General features: G+C 39.7%; 1 protein-coding gene across 3 annotated transcripts in view; it reads left to right on the plus strand.

Moving 5' to 3' along the window:
* Window positions 1–25585, plus strand: part of LOC124163949 — a 250680-nt gene that overhangs the window by 146226 nt on the left and 78869 nt on the right. For all 3 annotated transcript variants that reach the window (XM_046541072.1, XM_046541073.1, XM_046541074.1), the window contains exons 2-3: window positions 5321–5990; window positions 18493–18930. In XM_046541072.1, coding sequence (XP_046397028.1) covers window positions 5436–5990; window positions 18493–18930 — 993 coding nt within the window. In that variant the 5' untranslated portion in view covers window positions 5321–5435. The remainder of the gene's footprint in view (window positions 1–5320; window positions 5991–18492; window positions 18931–25585) is intronic.

Here is a 25585-nt window from a genome sequence, read left to right on the forward strand (position 1 = left end):
GAAATGTAACGCCATGCATTTGCTCAGATTAAGTTCGAGTCCCCACTCTTGGCTCCACAAATGGGGATAGTGCACGTGGGGTGATAGCGTGTATTGAAGCAAACATTTCATCAATTTCCTCCATGCAACTTCATAATAGTTTAACTATGACGGAAATAAGCATGAAGAAATCTGGAATTATTTATATCATAATTTCATATCATAAATGTTTTTTCATTGCCAAAATATTTCCAATAGTTGGCCCAAGCGTGATGAAAACGGCAGTCACTTCACTAGGGTGAGTCTCCTTAGTTACATGTACGTAAATAGCCTCAATATTTTAAATAGTTTTTTTTTTAATTAAGGCATTATTTTGACATTATAAATTATATCTCGATGCATTTCCTTCTTATTTCTTCGGTCGCGTCTATGGGAAAGCACAATCATTTACAACTTTTTTCTAATAGCTCTGAATTGAGAAGTCGAAGTGTTTTCTGATCAAACTTGTGCTCTTCAAACAAATCAATTTCAGGAAATATTTCGTGCTTTCCCGGCGAATAGACTTAGTGAAGAGTTCTCGGGATCGCCACCAGGTCAGGAACTGCATAACTGCCGACGTTTCGATGTCCGACTCGGTCATCGTCCTCAGGGCTGTGAGTGTCGAGTGAGAAATTTAACTTGCTTATATACAGTCACTCTGGTGGTCAGGTGACTGCTTATTGGCTGTCGACAGCGGCGCGCTCTGATTGGCTGGCGTGTTGGTGATGGTTTTGCCTAGCCTTTTGGATTGTTTTGAGCACAGGTTTCCAAGTGTTTCCAAGTTCCAAGTGTTAAGTTTGACGACACCAAGGTGCTCTGCCGATCCAATGGCTTTTGGAATCGACTCATCAAAGAGTCTATTGAAATTAGATTGGCCGAGAATACCGTCAACAGAGATTCCGGATATGCATTGAGCAACACTTGGAAACCTGTGCTCAAAACTGTGGGGCATGGGGGTCACGTGCCACGGGTGGCAGATTTCATGGGGCGGCAAAATTTGAGAAGTTTATTTTTTAAATTTATGTAATATTTTTTTATTATTTAACAATAAATATTGATAAAACTTCTTAATAGCAAACATGCGGTGTGTAATTTCAGCCACCGATTTTCCAAAAAAGAGTAGTCTACGGATGTATTATATTTTGGTGGAGGGAGGGAGCGCGGGAGAGGAAAGGAGAGGCGAACCAAACTAATCTTTGCCCCCCACTGGCAAAATTCCTAATGCCGGCACTACTCATGGATAAATAATGTATGAAAGCCATTTGTCCAGCCCACTAAATAGACAGAATACGATCTTTACGGCAATAGCCTTAATTTTTTAAAATTTACTTTAATAAAGGCTTTATTATTACAGTAAAAAGCATAGCAAAAAACATACCATTTGCCGTTTTTTTTTTACTTAGATTTCATGCATTTGTTGTGTTTTGTTATGTTATGAAATGGAAAACGCTATATATAATATTCATAAATATTATACAAACAATATATATGATAAAAACAACATAGGAATTTCAAAAAATGAAAATTTTATCATTTTTGTAATTCTCTATTTTGTATTTAAATTGCCTGATAACTTTACTATTTCATTTTTTTGTCCTTATCAATTAAATTGATTGTTTGAGGCGTTACTTGGTGAAAGCGATTCATAATTAAATTAAAAAGAAGAACTTTGTGCTTTCACATTAATATTTATTCACGACCATGGTTTCAACGTTAGACGTCACGTGATGATGACGTCTAACGTTGAAACCATGGTCGTGAATAAATATTAATGTGAAAGCACAAAGTTCTTCTTTTTAATTTAATCCTTATGAATTTTTTTTCCAAGGCCATGGATATTTTTATATCTATCTTCTATCTATATAAAAATATTTTTCCACTAGAATCCCCTAGAATAGAATATATTGAAATATCTTGCATTAGAAGACGAGGCTGGAGCAGTGACAACACGTGCACAGAGGAACGTGAGGGGTGGGCTTGGAGCCCCTGCACACGACAAGAGCGAATCAGTGAGCGGGAAGTGACAATGGGGCTGCGAATGACGTTCCCGCTTGCGTGGGAGCCTCACGGAGATTCCATAAAACCCACAATCCCTCACCAAGGGGATTGCAGGGCTACTGCATCCCGCGCACGGCAAGAGTACCACGGGGGCGGACTGTTCAGAATTGGGTTAATGAGGGGTGGGGGTGGACAGTGGGAGAAAGATGGCAAAGCGACCCAAAAAAAATTCTCCCCGGGCTTTCCCGTGAGTCGCCTCCGCGATTGGAGACAGCCGATCGGTCGGTCGGTCTGCCGACGTCGATGCCAAAGCCCCCGGTCTGCAGACCGACCGGCCCTTTGGCACCTGCCCGCTTGCTGGCGAGCACGTCCTCTTGCGGCCATTAACGCGCTCCGAGCATAAAATGTGCACGGTTGAAGTTGGCAAGGGACGTCTCCAGCTCATAAATGAGAATTATTCCCCTTATTATCGCCACCGTCATCAATGGCCTTGCGTATTCGGTATATGGGCCTTACATACTGTATAAAAAAAAGACACGAAAGAATTCTGAGTAATGAAAGTGTTACACCAGTCTGTAAAAGACTGCTTTGAGCAGCCAAAAGCTAAGAGTTTGAATTTTATTTGGGAATAAAAGTACCTATGCATACTTTTTTGGAGAACCCGAATCGTTATAGACGGCGCAGTGCCACCTAAGAAAATCAGTGCTGGCAATAATGAAATGCCAATAATACTACATAACTTTCCTCGATTTAAATTAAACGACTGAGGTATTAAATGATCAATTACCGCAAATATTGCAATTTTATAAATACACTAGCCAGTATAGATACTTCTCATCATAGATGATTGATTTGACAGTAACAAAGATTGCTGTAAAAAGTAATCAAATGCATACCAATGTGGAAAATTTAAAATATTTAGACAACCATATCCTCCCATAAGGGGATATTATATCGTGCCAAGCGAAAAATATTTAATTTTCGGCTTTCAAATTGTTATAATTTTCTCAAAGCCATTTCACTCTCAAAAACTATTCAATTTATACTCTATGAAAATATTGGCTGGATGGATGTTTTTGACATTTGTGCTGTAGTTTGTGGGACCTCAGATTTTTTAGGCAAATGGTTTCAAGTTTTTTTAGAACGTGAAAAATTAACACCGGATTTGAGTAACTGATATAATTTAAAGCACTAATGCGGAAAAAAGAAAAATAATTTTCTATCTACTTCTTTTTACAGTGAAAAACTTTAATGAATTGATACTGCCGAAGGAGAAATATCCTGCAGTAAATCAGCTTAAACGCGGAACAAGTATTAATTCTACACCATAAAACATATTTTTGCATCGAATATTGGACTCGCATTGCTATCAAAGTGCATGAAGAAAAATACATGTACAATATTGCAATGCTCAAGGTAAAGATGCACGATCATTTAAATTCAGTCGTAAAACGAACCAGAATTAAAGAAGCCGAAAGTGCTTGAAATGTAATGACTTTATCGCGAGATCACCTAGAGATGATAATATAACGTGAGTTCAGCTGAATCAAGGGTTTACGAGCCATGTACAAATGCTCAAGGCAAGATGCCATATACCATTATAATATGATAATGTTTCATGAATAATTGTTTTAAAATATTGTAAAATGAGGAGTAATGTGATTAAATCAATTCTCTTATTTCCTTCACAAATTACTAAAAGTAAGCATAATTTAATATTGCGTATGGGTTATAAGTTCGACAACATACTTATATGCCCTAGATCAAACGAAATTAATAAACCCTACTGAACAAATCGACACTCGTACAATATTCAAAATTATAGACATCCTACTTATCGTTAAATTAAACGTATTTTCCTAGCTAGTATATCTTCTGAGAGAACAAATTTGCTAAGCTTGGGCAGCATATACCACAAAGTGAGGATTCGCGTATGACTTTTTGCCATTCTCACATTCACTCTGAACCCTACCAAGACAAATATCATCACGATAACTAAGATAAATTACTTCAAATTAAAGGCAAGAACTTAAAATAATGCATAGATGAAAACCCTGCCTATTAGTTATGGCGTAGAGGCCACCCATTAGCTCCAATTTTCTATGATGTTTACCAAACTGTCGTAAACATCCTACTCGAATTGGCAGACGAAAATATTTTGCTCGAGCCTGCCTGTCACTTCCGTCTTGCGAGACGCATCTCTTGGCGAACTAGGTTAATGGTTTTGAATGAAATAAGTATTTTCTCCATGTATTAACTTGATCGTTTTGTGCCTAGTGCTTCTCTGGACTACATAAAATTAAAACGTGTACCTCATCACTTTCACTAGAAAAATCTGTGCAAAAACCTTATTCATTATTTACTATATTTTTTATATTGTAGGAACCTCAAACTAAATTCAATTGCGCTATGAACGGTATCGCGTCCAGTATATTTCATTTTTAATTTAGAGATATGAATACGACTACCCACTGGTAAATATAATTCTGAAATGTGTCTGTTTGGTTAAAAAAAATGAGCTCTCCCGAAGTTCCGTTTTTCAAGAAGAGTCGCTAAGGTACATTGCTGTCCAAAGCCAAATTTACAACAATTATCCTAGCGCATTTCTTCAGTGTTTTTTTTTCAAATAATGCACCAGGAAAAAGGAATCCGTCAACTCAATTAATATGGAAAAAAATCTCTTTGTAGCATTGTATTTATCATTATTGGGAGTACAATGATAGACTAACGTTTTGATCGCTTTTTTTACTCCAGCATCTAGGATTCTTTCAGATCATACACTAATTCCGGAAAGAGGAAAAATATGTTTCCACAGACTATCACGTTACAAACATTATAACTTTTAAGAACAGAGGCCATAAGTAACACATATATAATGTTAGAATTCTGCGTAAATAGACTGCATAATTTCGTCAGTAAGTTTCGTCTTTTTTACAATGGTAGAACTTCTCATTAACATAACTCCTCTGGAATAAAAATGCTTTTCCTCCCTTGCAGTTTATCTACGAAATTGACAAGATTCACAATGTACTAACAATTGATGGCCCAACTAAATAATCTCCATTTGATAAGCTGCAAATAAAAAGGTATGCAGCGATTCCCAACTGAACGTTGAAAATACAAGAACTCACGGAACATTTGACCAAGCGAGAGAACGAGTGGAATCACTCGGAAATACTCGTTCTAATGTTCGCCGAAGTGGCGCTGTATTTATAGCCCACGCCTCTCGTAGGCACTGTTCATTTCAAAGGACCCGCTCTTCCACTACTAACCCCCTTTTCTCTCTCTCTTCTTCCCCGCGCAGATGAGGTCGTCCTACGGGTCCCCTGAGCCGCGATGGTGGCGCTTCCGCGCGGCCGGGGGATGAGGTAGACCCACCACAGCAAGAGGGACATAGTGGACACGTGGGCCGCCGGCAGATGCTTTGCGAGCCCCGGGACGACGACGCACCGCACGACACAGGCGTCGGCGGCGGCCGCGCCACCGGGGATGGCGCCGGCGGGGGCGGCCAGTCCTCATTCGCGGGGGCCGGCGGCGGCGGCGTCCGCTGGGACATGGGCGGCGGAGGCGGCATGGGACCCCGGGAGCCCCCGCTCGGCGGCGTCCGCTGGGAGCCCGGCATCCCGGACATCGCCTACGACCCTGAGACCGCCGCCGGCGCCGTGGCCGCCGCCTACCGCCAGCACCATCTCCGGTTCGCGACGGACCCCAACTCGGCGGTGGCGGCGCCGCTCGCTCCGTACCCCGCGCCGCCACCCGCCGTGCCCCCCCAGCTCCCCCTGCCGCTCGCCCTGCCCATCGCGGCCGCTCTCCCGCCCCCGGCCGGATCCACGGCCCTCCGCCCCAACCAGCCGCATCACCGTTCCGCCTCCTCCCTGCCCCCGCCGCCACCGCCCCCGGAGCCGTTCGCCATCATGCGGAGCAAGGCCTCCAGCCGAAGGGTACGGATCAACGTTGGAGGGGTGCGACACGAGGTGAGTGACAGACGATTGGTGTGGAATCAATGGTTGGCGAGTTCACTTTTTGGAATGGTGACATGATGGATTAAAGAGAGAACTTTGTTGTATTACGCAAAGTATTTATTATATCGATGGCTAAGTTCTAACAACACGTATCTCAAATTCGGCCGGTTGGAGACAGGTATCTTAAACAAATTGTAATAAATTTAAAAAATTAAATACAAGCAAAAAACAACTTTTTTTTGCAAATGAATGCCTCTTTTCCAGTATTTTCAACTTTTGGTGTTTAATTTCAGTGTACAAGTAAGAAAAATTAATCGTTTTTCTGCTCTCCTGAAAAGTTGCTATTTTTGAGATACAAGTTCTTAGAACTTAGCCATTGATATACACTGTGGAATACAACAAAGTTTACCTTTTAATCTATAAACGAATGGTCGTGAGGTAGTTCAGTGCTCCCTCGCTCAGTAACGTTGATTGGATTACGTAAGGGTGGAGCTGACATCAGGATGTGCCACAGGTGTTGTGAATTTTCATACTAAACGCGTAGAAATGGGCAACCATTCCTTTCCCTAGAAGTGATCACTCAGAGAATCAAACTCTAGGTTAAGCCATTTCCGCCCAGAAAAGTGTCTGCTTGCGATTTTGAACACTTGGGTGTTTCGCTCCAACTGTCGTCTTAGCCATTGAAATCCTTTTAAATATTTTGGTGATGCAAACATGAAATAGTTTTCTCAGGATGACCCGTGGCCACATGGCTACACTGTGCATTAACAGTGTCAAAGTCTAATGGGAAATATGTTCTACTATTATTAAAAAATAGGATTAAATCTTCAGGGAAATCATAGTTTTGGATGAAGAAAAGTTCAAATCATCTTCACAAGGTCCTTCTATTATACTAGCATCTTATTTATAGACAGTAGGCGCCCATAATCCCCCGTCTCTTCCAGCAAGAGGAATAATTTCTACCAGCTTCAAATATTAACTGATAAACGGTTTAGATTGACAATACCTTAAACAGCATATTTTTTTACAATTTGAAAACGAAATAATGCGTAGTTTTTATCAAGAGCCTCATTTTCACAGCAAAATAGGGTGTAGCCACAAGACCACGTTCGGCGGAAATGGGTTAATTAATCCCAATAGGTGAGGCGAGAGCTCACCCCATATAAAGCCACAGGTGTTTGAATTTTCAATCGTTCAGGGAAGGCGCGCAACTCCCTCTCTTGGGCAGCCTCGCACTTCGAGAGTTTTTGTTGCGGTTGTCCGAAGCCTTTACTTGAGAGGTGGTGCTGTATTTAAAAAAACTTTTCGTACCTTTCACTCACATGCTCGTACCATGTTGTTTTGCCCTTCGACAAGTTACTCGCACCACGTGAAGGATTTTATTCGGGACCTCCTTTGTTTTACCCAAAAGTTCTTCACAATTCATGCCCATAGCTTCTCTATGTTCAACTTTATCCACTTCCGAGGCACCAATCACCGCTTTCTCTAATACCGGCATGAATCTTATGTAAAGTATGTATTCAAAAAGTAAAGAGCCGAAATTTTTCTCGTTGTCATAAGCACACCGGAAAATGGTGCCGCCACTGATCCGGATGCAGTGTTATCAAATGGAGGCCTGTACATGATGTCCGGTCTGGCATAATGTCAACGGCAAGTGCAGCCAGCAATGAACCCTCCCGAATGTGAATTCGGAGCCGGCACTCGCTGTCAGTTTCAAGGTTTATCCGATAATAATGCCTAATGCATTTGCAGCATAGGGCAGTTCTTGTTGACCCCGAGGCTTTGAATGGGTCACAAGAAAGATAACCCCTCTCTTCTCTAGCGTCTCCTTTCCGTATCTGGCACGCCTATTTCTGTACTGCAAACCTACCTCAAAGTGTGTTAATCCGCCATTTAGCATTGGAAGGTAATGTTCTCATTAAATTTCTAGTTCATATAGGCAAATATACTACTCATATTTGATGCAATATGCACTTCATTCTCGAATTGTTTTGGAAAAATGCTCAGTACCCTCTCTTTACACAATGAGCAACAATTTCGGCAGTTTGTCTTTTCCTAGTTAGTTGCATACACGTTAACAGCTAGTGTATCACGCTTAAATGTGTACCAATCCAATATCAATGAGATTCAGTAATTGACATGCCTAAATTGTATCTTCAATATTTGTCTCTCAAAATGTACTGGAAACTCTGACACGTATAAAAAATATTAATTCTAATATTTAAGCGATATTGAGACAATGATGACCATTCAAATTGTTGTAGTAGAATTATAACGCTAATTAAATTATCATATCGACCTTTACCCTACCTTCGTGATCTTCGCTGCACGCGTTCTAACTTATTGATTTGATTAAGCCTATCTCATGATGATGCCATATAATGGCAGCGTGCTGCACATGAGGTCTCACGAGAGGAATGTACTCCGTTTCTCTTTGTGATCACATTTCCTGAGGATTCATTTTACACAACCTAATTTTTGAAAGCTTGACCCATTATATCCCTGATATTCTTGCTTCTTGTAAGGCCATCAGTCATTCTTACTTCACGGTATTTGATTCTACGCTTTTCAATATTCTCTTGCCTATGGTGTTGTTATACTATGTATCACAAAATGCAAGTTCTAACGTCCCGAACATCGCACAGGCTATTTTCACATAAACAATAACAAGGGCGTACCCAGGATCATAACTAGGGGGCAAGCCATGGGCTAGGGGGGTGGGGGGGGCAAGCCAAGTTGTGATATTTTAAGAAAATTATAACAGCGCTTTATTAGTATACGAGATTATTTCCTTGAAAAAATAGTTTTGTTCTAGTTACATATCTTATACTAATACATATCATTTTTCTTGGGTTTAAAGAAAATCTGTTGAATACTTTCTTTTCAATTCAGTTCTGATTTTGCGTAAAGACTTTTGCGATTTTTGCTTCTAGGGGGCGGCTAACCTCCCTAGAAGCAAACCCTCCCCCCTGCCCCTCGCTGGGTACGCCCATGACCAATAACTAGCCGCAATATTAAAAGAGTAATATTCGCCCTTTGAGGGTGGTAAAAGGTTTATGGTTGTTCAAAAATGAGTTTTTAATGGTACAGTGGAACATTTTTAGGGACCGATCAATTCTACATTTCCCTAGCTTCAAGGCGCAAAATATCATTAGAGGGCGAGAATTTTCCCAGCCACTGGTTATTTACATTTTTTTAGCTCATTTCGTGAGACGATTTAGAGACATAATAATAAAAAAGCTTGCAAATTGCGGTCCTGCAATTCTTTTAACGGTTTTCACCACAAACACGGCTATTCAATCCATTGTTAACTGCATCAGCAGAATTTCAGAACCAACGTTGTGAAGCATTTTACTGCCAAGTCATGCATTCCGATGTAATAGAATGTGAGTATGCCAAAATACTATAACCTTGCATACATTACGTAGGTGATAAAAAGTTTTGTCGCCATTATTCTTCAATAAGCTTTTTCGTGAGACGCAAAAACTCGACCGCATACTTGCTCCACCCTAATTCACTTGCATGCCTAAGTGGAAAGTCACGCACGTCGGCTTCATTACCTTTTGCTAAGATAAACCTATAGTACGCCTCACGAACGCCTTGAGAAATCAAATCAACTTGATTGGTAACGGCGTAATGAACTGAAGAGTGCCTGTTTCCCGCCAAAAGTCGATTTTTTCATTAATTGAACTAATAAGGAGTGTTAATATTTTTAATTCGTCTTTTAGTGTTCAAACCTCATACATTTACAGCGATTTCTCAAGATGTCGATTCAATTTTCCCCGAAAAATTAGCACAAAAAATCGTATACAACTTGTACCTAGTCACATTTTCTTATATTTTGAATGAAAGTGGTACTTGATTACTTAAATATTTTATTCTACTTAAAATCTTAAAGACGCGAGCTCATTATTGGAGAGGGAATAAATACCTTAAATATCGATTGATTGAAAATCATTTTAGATTTTGTGAAGTTGAAGAGTTTAGTGACGCTACAAAAATTTAAAAAGTTAAATTTTCCTTGAATTTCTGATTGAGAGGCAATGACTTAGCTATTTTAATATTTATTCCGCTGAAAACTCCAAATTATTCTACGCAATAATTGCCGATAGAAAACTCTACTAATACACAAACTTTATATTCCACATTAGAGTTTTACACAAAACAACAAAAATGCACTCTAAATAATGGCTAAAATAAAAATGACAATAAAAAGGCAGTCACTGCAAATACTGCCTCTATAACAATGAAAGGCACAAAAATGTATTTTCCTATACATAATTAAAATTAGTAGGAAAATATGAGCAGCGGTCATGAGTAAGATTTGTGAGCGCGAAATGGTTACAGTTAGAGGCTCTCCACTTTAATATGCGTGATCCTTTCATTTCTACGCTTACCTGTGCCAATTACCGTTCTATAAATATTTATGAAATCATGATTATGGACGCGCAAGGATGGTCAGAACGTTTTATTCGGCGTGAAATATGGCGTGGAAAAGCGGCACTGGTTCGTTACTTTCCTTTTGGACGAGGGAACATAGACTTGGCACCGAATGAAACGAGGCGTTGAAGCGTCCCACAGGGCCAGAATGATAAGTCACAAACAAAGCCCCACGCGCGCGGACGAAAAAAATAAAACGTAAGAACCAACGACAGAGAGCTCGGCGTGGGTTGTATAGTAATTAAAACATTGGCGTAAAAAAAAGGTAATGCATAGAGAGTCGGCAAAAGTTTCGGCGAGAGATTCACGGAGCTAAAAAAATATATATATATATATATAGAGAGAGAGAGAGACACCACCGTTCCCGACTGTGATGTTGAAATGGTGCCAGATGCCAGCGACGTAGTTTTCAAAAGACGCTACGTGGGTGGAACGACTACTCCGGAATGCGACCGCAATGCATTTGAATGGGCGATAGAAAGGAAGGGAGGACATGAAAAAAATCATTCGCAGGGGCCCAGTTCCACTACTAATCATGTGTCATCCTAAACTTTGGTCAAGGTTTCTGCAAGTGAAAACGTTTTGAGGACAACCAAGTTTCATAGTTTTCTGGGAGTCAATCACTTCCGTTACACCCAGTATGGAAATGGAAGTAATAAGCTGATTCGTACAATCATTCTGCTTTCGCGCTAAAGGGTTAATCAAAAGCTAAATAAATTCAGCTTCGAAGTAAATGAGCTGACCGAGTTGAAAATTAAAATTAAATGTACAAGTTGACTTGACTAAGACAAATGAGCGTCTGCAAAAATCTGAACTCCCTGGTCAACATCAAAAAGAGACAAATTAAAAAAAAAGCACAGAAGAAAAGTTTGCTCTATCCAATGGCAGGCCAACGAGGGCAATTCAAGCATCGTGGCACCAAAAAATCACTCGGCGATTGTAACTGATGGTTGGTAAGGAGGGTTGAGAGAGGAACTTAGTCGAGGCTAAGTCACACGGATGTAACTGTCGTACATACGGAATAGGGGGTCCAGTTCTTTCCCTAGGGTCATCTTGCAAACGCACGTTGACCAGCTTCCGCCCAAGAGAGGTTTCAACTGCCCATTGAAATATTCAAACGGGTGACGAATGAGTGACGAATTATAGAATGGATTTTTTTAGACGAATGAATCGGGAGCCAGGTGACCAAATGAGTAGGTACTGCGTTGCGTCACTGATTTAAGGGTCCCGTCTTCAAAACTCGGGTTCGTATCCCGGGTGAAGTTTCGTAAATCCAAAGCGAAAATTCTTCAAATGTGAGGTGGTCCGGGGAAAGCAAAAGGCACCCTAGATTGAACGCATATCATTCAGTTAAGTAGCTTAATCTGGGGTGAGCTTTACCCTCACCTGACCAAACCAATACTCTGGTTCATAGTCTGAATGATTAATGGATCAGGCGATAAGTATTGGAGCTATACAATTAGTCAATGAGGGATAGTACGATAATAACGAAAGCCTGAGAAATGACAACGTGAAATACTCCATCCATGAAAATTGTGTGATTGAGACATCAGTAATTAGGTATGTTATAAGATGACTCATCATTTGGAAATCAATAGCATACTGTTTCAAGGCTCTCTTTGGAGAAAATACGTCATCGGTAAATCCCTTACGGTTCTTACAAAACGTCCACCCTAGAAATCGACTACCGTCTTTAACAGGCTTGAGAGGATGTAAAAAATGGCTAGAGTCAACAGAGTGAGAAAAAACTGCGGGGAAAATGGTTAACTCAGCAATAGATGGGTGTTGGGTAGCGGGGAGTATCTTCATGAATCTGGCGAAAAGACGCGTAAGAATTAAATCTTGTAAACAGAATAACACCTGCAAGGTCATGAGAAAAAATAGATGGAGCAGCTTTTAAAAGACTGGCAAATTCAAAGATTTAGCATAAGCCGGTAAAAACTTTAAGCTATGTGTGTTGAAGTGCACCCATAGCCACAGATTCAAATTCTAACAGTTCATTTATATACAGAGAAGTGCTACTTGACAGTATTTAGATAATTGGTATTTCTACATGAAGGATATTCCGTAAATTTTGCCCAAAATAAAAAATGGCGTGCGCCTTAAAAAAAATAAGTGGTAAAATTACGATGAAGTGACTATAGCACTGAAACATTTGAAAAATCACCAAAAACTTAAACACGTCCCTACCCCTCAGCAATGCCCCTCAGGAAAGGCAATTTACTAGTATAAAATCCATTATTGGATAGTTTAGACCAACTCACAACATGCGTGTGAATAACTATCCACCCTTGTTAGGTAGGGATACTCAATAAGGAAAATCAATTGGTTATATAGGCCTCCTTTGAGAAATTATTTACAGCAGAAGAGACTTTAATTGCTGGTTGATTAAATTTATAGCACCAAAAATTTAAGGAGTAATTAGACATGAATTTCCCTACTAAAAATTCGAAAACAGCTTCTCTATCCTTCATTTGAAAATGAAAAAAGATTGACGACAAGTTTCCTCACTGGATATTACGAAAACTTCATAGGAAGAGTTTCTTGTGGAATGTATCTGACCTACGAGAAAAAGGGAGTTCTTTCAAATTACTTTCAATGAAATAAGGAAGCAATGCAGAGAAATTTGAAAACTTTTCCCAATAACTGTTCGAAAATTTGATAAATCTATTTGATTAGTACAGGAAAATTTTTCTTACCCCAATGCCTAACTACTAATATACTTTGCAAAAATAAGTTCATTATTGAATTACAAGCGATTATTTAGGAATGATGTGATAAATCATCAATTTCACTCCTTCAGGGGAATTCATTTATAGGTTAGTGTCATTAACGTGCAGTTTTTTTGTAATCCAATCCGAATTATTTCATTTAATTCATTGCCTCATCCAAAATATTTATGTCCAATTAATCAGTTAATATAGACATAGTTTTTTTTCAACCATCTCTATTTCCTTCCTATATATTCTACCTTCCCCTCCACCCTTTCCATTATCCTCCATAGCACGCTCTACATCATGGCATAGCTTATTAAAAGGAGAGACTATAATGAATACCAACTTTCAATTCATTTATTTAATTCCTCAATTAGAAACTTGACTGTATTAAAAAAACCCGAATCCTTATCTACGCTCGGAACTCAAAAACCTCCTGCCAACCCCAACCCTGTTTCCGAGCCCAATGACCCAATTTCTCAATATGTATTCAACCCTTTCAAGGGTTCGCCGGTGAATATAAAAAAAAACGAACATGAAAATCGTAAAAAAATAACGAACCACTGTCCATCACTGATGGGTCCTCCTTGATTTTTTTTTAAGAACAGACCGACTTTTTACATGAAGGAAACCCATTCGCCTTCATGGCTTTCCATATTTCACCAATAGGTACTTTCGAGAGGAAAGAAAAGGCAGATGAGCAGCGAGATTCACCCAATACGAGGCTACCATCGACCAGTCGGTCACGATCGAATCCACGGGCACAGTCTTTTCATGGTATAGGGTTAAAGAACAGTTGCCTGCGGAGCTTAACAGTCGCGTGCCGAAAAACTGAGATCGCACCGTAAAAATAAGCCGAGCTGGCTGATTATTATGGCCGAGGGTCAAACTTCTTCTATTAAAAATCTCGTGCAAGTAAAATTTATTGGCGTTCGTCACGCATTCCGAGAAAACAAACGCAATGCCAAAAGACCGCGCGAGAAGTGGGTGCAAAGTGAGTGTCTCCGCTGCAGAGACCATTTCACCAATGTGTATACACCTCTCAGCTGAGGGCAAGTGAGGAGAAATTTCCCGGCTAAACATCACAACTAATTTAAGTATACCGGGACTAGCCACGGTGATAACTTTTTTACGGAGTCACCCGCAATGCACAAATAGTGCGAAAAATCCACAGAGGAAAAATCATTCAGTTAAGCTACCGATTTCCGGCCGAGTGCTTTAGCCAGTTAAGCTACCGAGGCGTCATTCTCCCCTGTGGAAATTTGTGGACTCTACCGGACAAGGTGGTATGGACTGCTGAGCATATGATGCGACTAGCAGTCCAGGTCGTGCGCATGGCGCCACAGCCGGAAAGCAAAAGCCACAGCCGGAAATCGAGGGATCCGGGTTCGAATCCCGGTCAAGGCGAATGATTTTTCCTCTGTGGATTTTTCGCATCACAACTAATATTCAGCTTGGTGGAAATGTTGAAATTGTTGGAAAAAATAGAGCTCGATAAAATAAAAAATGCCGATGAAAACGAGGATAACATCATTAAATAGTCGAAAAATTCAAAAAAAAAGTGGATTTAGAATCTGGTGTCTTGTATGTTAATGGAATTGAAAGGCATGAAAAGAGTGTAAGAAGAAATACAAAACACTCTCCATGTTAAGGGATTGTTATTATTGTTTAGTGAAACTGTGACAATACCTATATGACTTCAATTCTCTTCAGCCAGACTTGAACTTGCTGGTTCCAAATTTTAGTTAAAACTGCCAAAGAATCCTCCGAGAACTCCGAGGAAGTCCGAAAATCCTACTAAGGAAAAATCATTTACCTAGCCCAAAATCCGAATTTAGATCTTTAGAATACGCTTGAGGTTTTCTATTCATCTTCGGAGTTCTGATCGTTACAAATGAATTTTCCTTATTGGAATTTACGCACTTGCACGTGCCAATCTTGTTGGAGACGCCGAAAAGGTACGCCGCTGTCTATTTCGTGGTTATTCCCTTGAAAAATATCGGATAAACAATCTAAGTGTATCTAAAATGATTTAATCTACATAGAACTCACAAAAGAAACTCTTTCAAAGAGTTCGTGCCCTAGTCACTTTCATCGGTGGCTGCGTTGAAACCATTTCTTAATCCTCACATCATTCACAACTTTTCGAGAAATCTATTTCCTTTCAATACCAATTTACTTATTTTTTGTTTCGGCCGTGACTTCATGGAATATACTCATTATTTAAAAACTGAATAATTTGTTTATAATTTATAGTCATTTATAATTATTCCACTAGTGATTCTGGTTAATAGGCTAGGATTGATAGGAATAAAACAGAGACAAAATATGTCACCAAGGCACAGTCACGTTGATCAATTCTACGGATAGGTTTGTCGCGATCAGTCAAAACATTTCCCTTGCAGAGACGGGAAAACTTTTTTTCGGTTGGAGTTGCCCGAGCATACCACTGAGTCGTACGGCTGGCCTCAAGGGGATGAAGACCTCATCCCACTTGTCAACGAAGGTTAATTCATTTTTCCTCGCGTGCAACATGAATTTCCTCTTCCTATAACTGTTCATTATTGTACCTATAAATCCGCTCTCTGTAACTCGTTTTTGATAAGGAAAAAAACAGAAAACCTATGTATAATCTCCAAATTTGGGGATATTCCCTTCAAAGCTCATGAGGGACGACAAAAATTAGCCGTAAGCAATGTTAATGGAGTCAATATAAACTGCATGCTTGCAAGATTTAAAGGGAAAATTAGTGGATATTTTGGGTTACAAGCGAAGTAAAATAAAAGGTAACAAATTCCTACATAACCGATACCGCAAAGGATCATTTACCTCGTGGTCCATGTAACTGGAAAAGGCATTACTTAAAGCATTCTTTGTGGAGGGTAACCCGGGTGATGTTATGCGTTGATTTCTTCACTCTAGGCTCAATAGATGTTTTCGCGGAAGAAGAAGAAGATAGCGTTGAAGTAATTTTCAGTACAGAAATTTTAGAATATTGTATTCAATTAATGCATTTATATTTCCCATTTCATGAAAAAGATCACAAAAAACTTGTCATTACAATAGGGTAGTTTCCTTCATCAAAGAAAACGAAATACAATGATTGCGATTCCTTACCCACAATTAGTGTATTCATAATATACAAATTATTTGGTTTTAGAAATCCCAGTTTAGACGAATGGCAACAATCAATTTTAACCTCATTTGAAAAAGGCCAGATTGGCGCCAATGCGATTCCGCTCCACGTGACGTCAAAGGGACCTAGTTTCTATACGAGTAGATATGAGTTTTACATCGTCTGAGATTACCAATGCATGCATGAGGCACAGAGCTCAGGGAAACATCTCTTAATAACCACACATTAAAGATACCTAAGTTCGAAAAGTTTCCTTCGTTTGATAGGGGAATAATAATCCTTATTTAAGCCAAGCGCTACCAGCTAGAAGGGTACTCAGCTACCTGCTAGCAACCTGCGTCGTATCAGCGCTCAAGCCTCGCCCCAAGGTCACCTCAAAAAGCGGCAGGGGGAACCAGAAATACGTCACACGGACTTTTTCCCATCATTCCTACTTAGCCGTCGCGTTCGCGCTTGAAATTTTTCACTTTTCGTTTAATCGCGAAAAATATATATCGTCATTTAAAAATCTAAAAGTGTGAAATTCGTACTCCAGGAGTAATAATCTTTCGATTTAGGCAATAAAAAATAATAGGAATCCACCCTATTGATACTAATATATAAAATGATAAATGGTGTGATTCGCCCATTCTCCAATTAGCCAAATAAGATAACCTTTAAAAAAAACTATCAATATGCTCACAAAAATGTTGATACCTAGGTTCGCTGAAGAGGATCAAAGAATCTTAACTGTAAGTGATGGTGCATAATGTTGCTCAACATAGAGCTGAAAATAACGGTACCCTTTCGCAAAGCCTAGTGCTCTAATGCCACAGACTAAAAAACTAAAACCCAAAACTAGGGCCTTAAATAAGTGCATCGTCAGCATTACATTTTCACTAACCTCCATTACGGAGATTCCTCGTCTACGCATCACGTGATGTAATTCAAACCCCTTAGTAAAGCTCTATCTCGTCATGATAACACACGAAATTTCAATTATCCCACAGAGATGGGATTAAACCATTTTTTCAGGAACTAGTGCTTCCACGAGTGGGATAAAGCAATCGATGGAGGCACATGTAATATAAAAAAATGGATGGGAAATACAGGAAACCGTAAAGTAGTGAACAAACGAATTTTATGACGTACCCCTGTATGTCATATTCGACTCGCGACCAATCCGACCTTCAACCAAGTATTCGGTACGTAAGTATCCTGTTTTGAAATTCAATTCAATATGCATTTTATCATGTGAACCTAATTGCCCACCAAAATTAACATTTCCAATTGATGAATAAATATATCCATTTTTTATTCTATTTCCTTCCAAAGTATTTTACCTTCTCCTACACCCATCCCATTATACACCCTCGAACCCCCTACATCGTGCCATTATTTTTTTAATAAGAGAGACTCTTGTTAATTCCTACTTTCAATTCAATTATTTTATTTCCTTGATTAGTAACTCAAGTGTTTAAAATCACGCAAAACCGAATTCTCATCCACACAAGGAACTCAAAAAACCTTCTGCCGACCCCAACCCAGTTTCCGAGGCAACGACCCAGTTTCTCAACATTCAACCCTTTTAAGGGTTCTTACCGGTGAATAAAAAATGAAAATGAAAATCGTAAGAAATAGACTTGCTGTCCATCAATGATTCACGACCAATACGATCTGCGATCAAGTATTCGGAACGTGTCTTATTCTTCACATACTGCGTGCAGATGACGAAAATTCTCGTCATATTCCGCCCAAGCGTTACAGACGGATGGAAAATATTCTCGTTACTTAGGCGCGTCAACTTTAACAATTTTAAGGCATACTATAGTATTTGGTAGTACGTTTTCAGTTGTTGTTCGCCACTTATTATAAATTACGTATCGTAAGACTTGGTTAGGTTAGATTAAGGTAAATTGTATACATTAGGTTTTTAGTTAATACGATGTTTAAACCAATAAATTTCGCTCAAATTGGCAAATATGCCGACATATGGCGGCGGGGTAAAGTCCTCGTCTACCAAACCAAAGGTCGCGGGTTCGAGTCCCGCCTGGTTAGGTTGCCCCTATCCAGGGCATGGAAGTTCGCGTAAGTTTCACTGTCAAAGGTTATGAAAACCCAGACGCAAATAGTGCTCTTTTCGGTGGTGTTGCTATAAATAAATATTTTCAATCTCAACTCCTCTATACAGGTACGTTGTTCTTCTACCCTTCATTGACACTAATCGTGACTCGTGTCTTTACAGGTGCTTTGGAGGACCCTGGACCGCTTACCCCACACCAGACTCGGTCGACTGCGAGACTGCAACACGCACGAGGCCCTCCGAGAGCTCTGCGACGACTACTGCCTCACGGAGAACGAGTACTTCTTCGACCGCCACCCGCGCTCCTTCGGCGCCGTGCTCAATTTCTATCGCACGGGCAAGCTCCACCTGGTGGACGACATGTGCGTGCTAGCCTTCGGCGACGACCTCGAGTATTGGGGCGTGGACGAACTGTACCTGGAGTCGTGCTGCCAGCACCGCTACCACCAGCGCAAGGAGCACGTGCACGAGGAGATGAGGAAGGAGGCCGAGTCGCTGAGGCAGAGGGACGAGGAGGACTTTGGCGACGGGAAGTGCGCGCAGTACCAGAAGTGCCTGTGGGATCTGCTCGAGAAGCCCACCACGTCGATCGCGGCAAGGGTGAGTCGCCACCGGAGGTCGCCGGGCCGTAGATGTATATCTATCATAGAGAAAAAAAAAGGAAGATTCCTGCCTAAAAACCCCACTTAAAAGAAAAAACAACGGATCAAGTCTTTTTTTTTCATTCAACTCTTTGTTGATGTGAACTGACACCCAACTGTGTTGAGAAGGAAATCTTTGATTTCGAAACCAGTCCATTTATCTTTATATTAATAATTGATGAGTAAAATCCATCCCACTTGTGATAATAGTGAGTGATATTTTAACCAATTAAAATTCATTCAAAATGTTTTCCTCGTTCTCCCTCTGTTGGAAGAAAATTGAACGAGTGATGGTAAAAGTGGTGTTTTATACGGTGGGCAGGAATTCTCCTTTAAATGTTGCCCGGCGACTCATAGTTTTTTGTAGTTCACGTAAATTTATTGTAACATTGTTTAGCCTCTATCCACTCTTCTGAGTTAGATTTTATATATCCCATACCTTCCCCGATCTCTAAACCCATGAGCAATTTCATAGCATTCGTCAAGAAAATTTGACATCATGTTTTCTCATTGTGTTCCGGACAAACAAACTGTTCTCAAAGTCATCCATGATTTCTATTTTTGCTACTTCAATTTTTGCTTCATGTCATCAATCGCGGTCGTACAAACCATAAGTCTATTGTGTTCAGTCATCTATGAAAGATACCAAACGATATTTTGATAATATAATCATAAACCTTCATGAGTGATGTGCGATACGTCAAGTATTGATGTTTTACAATGAGTAAAATTTGAGTAAATAATGTTGCTAGAGTGTGTTTCCACTTAATGGAAAATTTTTACGGTGTATTTCATGTGACGATTAGATGAGTTGAATTACGAAGATTGAAAACACCAAGACTTTTAGAAATTATAAATGTTGGTCGTTTCAAAGCAAAACCTAAGCGGCTACGTTATAAAATTTAACACATTAACAGTCATTTCCACACTTTAATATACAACTCAACCACCAACCATGGTCTCGACAATTTTACGTCATCCTCAAGGTTATTGAGAATGCCATAAAACTGTCAAGACAATGGTCGATAGCGGAGTTGTTGTTTATTAAAGAAATGTGGAAATTACTATTTGTGTATGAAATTTTATCATAGATGTATCAAATTTTAACAACGCCAAACCTGAAAATACTTTCTATTACGTGACATATGTTCTGTATTTTGGCTCATTAATGCGATAAATTTTGATTTTGTCATTGAATTTAGGTCATCTATGTAACAGCTTTATAAAATTCATAGTTATCAATAATAATTGCCTCCCACTCCGTAAAAATTACTATCAACAAAAAAACTTCAAATAAAATTTTAAAAAAACGGAAAAAATTCATCCAATCAAGCAAACCAGCATTTTTTAAATGGAATTTCGTTCGAATTAAAAGACCAAGAACAAACGACAATTTACATCATCTGTGAGCACACGACGAGTCAGCGAGGGAGAAATATATAGGGAGGAATCTAACAACGCGGAAATGAGGAAGCGGCGCGCCAGGAAAAACACAAGCATATAATAGAAATAATAATTTTCGAAAAGAGGTGACTTCAGAGAGGGAATCCCGAACTCGATGTCGGGCATCAAACGTCTTAATTGGAACCCGAGGTCGGAAAACAACGTGGAGTCGCGAAGGAAACACTCGAGGAAAAGATGAGGCAAAACGGGGAAACAATGGGCTGACAGAAGATGAGAGGAAGACGGGAATATTCGTGCGGCTGCAAAGGATAAGGGAGAATGAAACAGGACGCGACGACGAAAATAAACAAGAAAACGAACTTCAAAGACGGGAGGAGGCTAAGGGGAGGGGGGCAAAGCGAGTGGTTGCGAAGGAAGGAAGGAAGGAAGGCGCTAATGGGTAAATGAGGATGGAAAGTAGGGATTACGACGAGACAACGTAAAAATGGAAAGGAAACCGTTGGCAGGGTAGGATTTAAGAGTGGGGGTGGCAGCAGAAAAGGAGGGAAGCGGATGCAGCCGTGTAAAACTGAGGAATCATACCGAAAAATGAGGAAAGGAGTTTCCCTCGCGCAAATAAAATCAAGGCGATCCCTTCATCCCGCCCAGTTTAGGGGGCAATCTCCTCTTCCTTTGGGAATCAACTCCACTTTTTTTACTCTAAACCTCTCGAGACGCATCCGAACGAACAGCGGAGATGTTTGAAGAAATGGAACACAGAAGGTAAACACGAGGGGAAAATATACAATGAAATGCGACTTGTTGGAAAATTTTGATTTGTCGTGCATTTTACAAATATTATTTTAATTTTCTCCTTAATATTTCCTAATTGTCTCTATTTAGACCAAAATCGCTCGTAGCAAGTAATAGCGCCCAATTAAGTAAACGAAGAGGGTTGATAAAAAGAAAACAGACAATAAAACGCAGAAAATATACTCAAAATACATGAGACTGGATTGATTATTATGATTTTTGCGCTATAATACTTTTAAATAACAATAAAATTAATAATTTTTACTTGTATCTACGAGGCTCTTTTTATATTAATAAACTCTGTTGAACAAAGAACTTTTACCAGTAAATATTAAGCATTAAGTCACCTCGGAGATTATTGAAGATGCAAGATCGAAAATGCAGCTTTGAAAGTAACTTAAACGGTAACTTGTGGCGAAAAACTATTTTTCACCGGTTTTATGAGAGTCTTAATGGCACGAGGGAACACTATAGCAAAGGTAGTGTACAACCATTTTCCAATCATTTATCTTCCCCACTGAGCCATCTTGAGCTTACAGTGTAAGAAAATCATCATTTTAAAGACTATTTTCTTAAGAGAACGGGGGATAGGAACATAAAATTTGATTTTCTCAGAATTACACAGATTTATAATATTTTATCTTAGGAGTGGATTCGCTACACCTAGAAGCGATTTCACTGTTCTTTTTTTCGCTCATTTAAAATATATCACCTACATTCTCAACTTAACGTGTGTTCACCGCCCAGGGCATGGATGTATCTAAAATTCTGTTGGTCTGGTTCCTGAAAAACCTAAAAAGAGGCAGCGTCTACTAGGCTTATAGGGGCAAAGCAGGCGAAGGACAGAATCTTCGGGTAGTAATAATAAAAAAAACAGTCATCCCACACTTAAACAAAGAAATCGATATTATTCGTTTAAAAGGATTATATGAAGATTAGTAAGTTTAAACACAATTTAAAGGTTGTAATGAAAATAATAAACACACTTTTTAGGAGTGAAGGAAAGGCAATGAACAGTAAAAAATCATGAAAACAAAGTCTTGAAAGCACCAACATTTATGTCGCATTCAGATTAATATTCTACGAAGGCATTTTCAGCATAAAAAGTAGAAGGGTGGGGGCTAGTTGACAGTACATTTTAATTGCATTTAGGTATTACCTTCTCAAAAAGTTTTGAGAGCCATAATGCCCTGGGCCCTATTTCATAAAAAAAAACTATACCTATTTGGCTCAAAACCTCTCATAGAGAGTCGCAACGAAAATTAAACAGGTTCCCATGACACCTCCCGCACTCCTGCTCCCTTCCTACTCGCATGTGTTACCCATATCCCGCCACCTCACACCCAGTGGCTCAGCCTTTCCCCTCCAAAATCCAACTCCCCCCCTCACCTGCACCTCCACGACCACACTGCGGCGGAACTAGAGAGCCGAGGGCTGGCGTGCAGAAGAGAAAGGGGGTGGGGCGGGCGCTGAACGGTCCCTTTTCTCCCATTCCCCTTTATCCTCGCCAAGAGCAGATAAGGAAGAATTGTAATGGCCAGGGGACCTCCTCCTCCTTCTCCCACAGCGGCTCTCCTTGGACAAGGGTTCTTGGCAGGAGAGGGAGTGATAAAGCAACTGGGCTGCATCGAAGGGGGAGGGGGTAACGGTGTGGGTGGAGTTGGCGGTTTGGAGGAGGCGGCACCAGTGAGGATGGGGGGGGGGTGTTAGGGAGGGGTGAAGGGGGAAGGGTTGGTGGTCGAGGAAGATAACGCAAGGCGTGAAGCCAGACGCGGGAGATATAGATGGAAAAGGAGGCGGAAGGCGGTCGCTGACTGAGGGAAGACGTCAGACCGGATAAGTCGGGGAAATGCGAAAAATGGGAACGTATCAGGGAGGTAGTTTTGCAGTTTTGCGAGAAAGAGCTCTAGTTTCGTAGCTTTGAATTTTCATGGTTGAAATTACATCGCGTCCCATGAAGACCTCATAGGTGCACTCACTTTATTTATACCTTGATAGCTTCGCTCACGCAATTTCTAATAACGGCTATGTTCCCCTTTGTCTGACAACCAAGCCTACTTCTCATGCTAACGAGTGGAGAAGGATAAGAGAAATAAAAAAATAAAAAAAACTTCGCCAAAATTTTAACTGCAAGTATGACAAATGCGAACCCTCTTCGTTGACAACGCAGCGCACATTTATGAAGAGATTACAATCCCAGATACTGAAAACCAATTAAGTACCTCTTACGTCTCACTGACAGTCCCGTGAATGAATTACATGCGCCAATATTCGAATGGCGACAACAGACAAGAGTTTTGATAACAATCATTATTAGGCATTAATTGCTTCGGCAACACGGTTTGAATTGTAATTTTAGAGACGTCCTTGAAATTCGTTTAATGGCTTATGTCATTCATGTAGCACCTATTTCCTACCAATATATCTCTACTCAATATGATATTATTGACCGTTATATACGCTTTCAAGGATTATATGAAGAGTATTAAGTTCAAACACATTTTAAAGGATGATATATTGATGATGATAAATTACAATAAAAACACATTTAGGAGGGAAGGAAAGGTAATGAACAATAAAAATTATGAAAACATAACTTCTAGAGAGCACAACATTTATGTCGCATTCGGAGCAATATTCTAATGGTTAATCAGGAAGGTAAAACAAATTTCTGTCTCAATTTTCACTTACGGACACTTTTCATGGCTATTATCTCCGACATGTGAGATTATTCAAAGTTTTACCCGGCTACACTTCTCTAAGGTAATACGACGTACGGCTGACAAAAAATGAATCAATAATTTCCTATAAATTTCCCAAAACGTTTAACAAATTCTATAATATGCTATACGGCACTTAGTATTTAAATTTATTTTCAAAGTAAAACTCTATTGGATTCAAGTTGGATATACATAAACCGCACATTTTAAAATGCGTTACCCCAATAGGAGCCGGCTACCACCATAAAGAATCACCAAGCTCAATAGAGACAAGGATGATTTTACCATCGGCAATGAGACAAATAAGTATTGAATATGAATAGGATATACTTCTCGTGGGCTAAACCCTTAGGTTAACATCGCATGAAAAATATGATCAAAGGGAAATGCGGATTTGAAATGAAAAAAGAATAAGCGTAAAAGGGGGAAAACAACAGGCCTTGCGCCAGCTAAGTACTTCCGTCTCGTACAGGTGCTTTTACAAGGAAATTATCCCGAATCGCAAAAAGGTAATCTACATAAAAGCCAAAACTTAATCGTAACGAACACCAATGTTTATCGAACTGCAAAACAGTCACGTAATTCTGAAACGCAATTACAACTTTTGCAAGGAAAAATAGGATATTGCAAGGATTCGAGCCAAAACAAGGACTCAAGCACGTGCTCACGTCTACTGTTGATATAAACCTAAGTCACGTGACCCAAAGAATAAGATAGATGAAAATAACAGTAATTCTACGCGTTTCTCTGACACGTGAAGTGATTTGTGCATCTAAGTCCATACTTGTACCCATACATGAGAACGCTTTGGTTCCTGCTAAAATAAAATTTGTCAGAAAAAAGTGTTTTGGTTTACTCGAGTAGGAGAAGCTGTCTACAGAAAAAGAGGGATAAATTAATACCGGGTGTTTCAAAGAGATGACTGCTAAGTTTATGCAATTGAGAAAAGACAGGTCATGTTGACAGATAGTTCAGACTGATACACAATTTTCAGACTTTTTCATCACTTCCCCTCAAGAATTTACCTATACCTTTGACCAATTGATCGCCAAAAGTTTACCTATTACAGAATATAATAGGATAATATCACTTCTGCCTAATTAATATAGATGAAGTTCATCGAAATAGTTAAAAGCTGACTTGAACGAGCTAACAAAATTCCACATAAAAGAAGGTTATCAAGGAAATTTTTTGCATTCCGATCCATATCAATTAAACTATGTCGAAAGAGACATTTTACTAAGCAGGAGTACCCGCAGCAAGATAAACAATTTACGTGACCATAAAGTTTTCTGATGTACAATTAGGGGAATCGCAATTAGTACACTCAAAACAATAACTGATTCATACCCGAAGCAGCGACTCTGAAAAGAAGTTGCGTAGCTTTTATTCCACTACAATACCTAGACTACCTAGCAATCTTCCACTTACAAACATCGTATAGACACGAACTACTATTTCCCTACTCCTTGTGGGCAATAGTTAGCGGAAGTCGTAGAAAACATTTGATAGCACAGTTTCTTTATCTGATAAAGACTTAGTTTTCAGCGATACCTTCACCTTATAAATAAAACGATCAGGTTCTAGCGTTCTTTTATGCCAATTAGCCACCGAAAGAGGATATATATTGAGGGAGTGGCAACCCAGTAGTCCTTCACGTGAGGCCTCGAACTCCCAAGGCCTACATTCTTAAAACTT

This window comes from Ischnura elegans, chromosome 8 (genome assembly GCF_921293095.1).
Source record: "Ischnura elegans chromosome 8, ioIscEleg1.1, whole genome shotgun sequence".
NCBI lineage: Eukaryota > Metazoa > Arthropoda > Insecta > Odonata > Coenagrionidae > Ischnura > Ischnura elegans.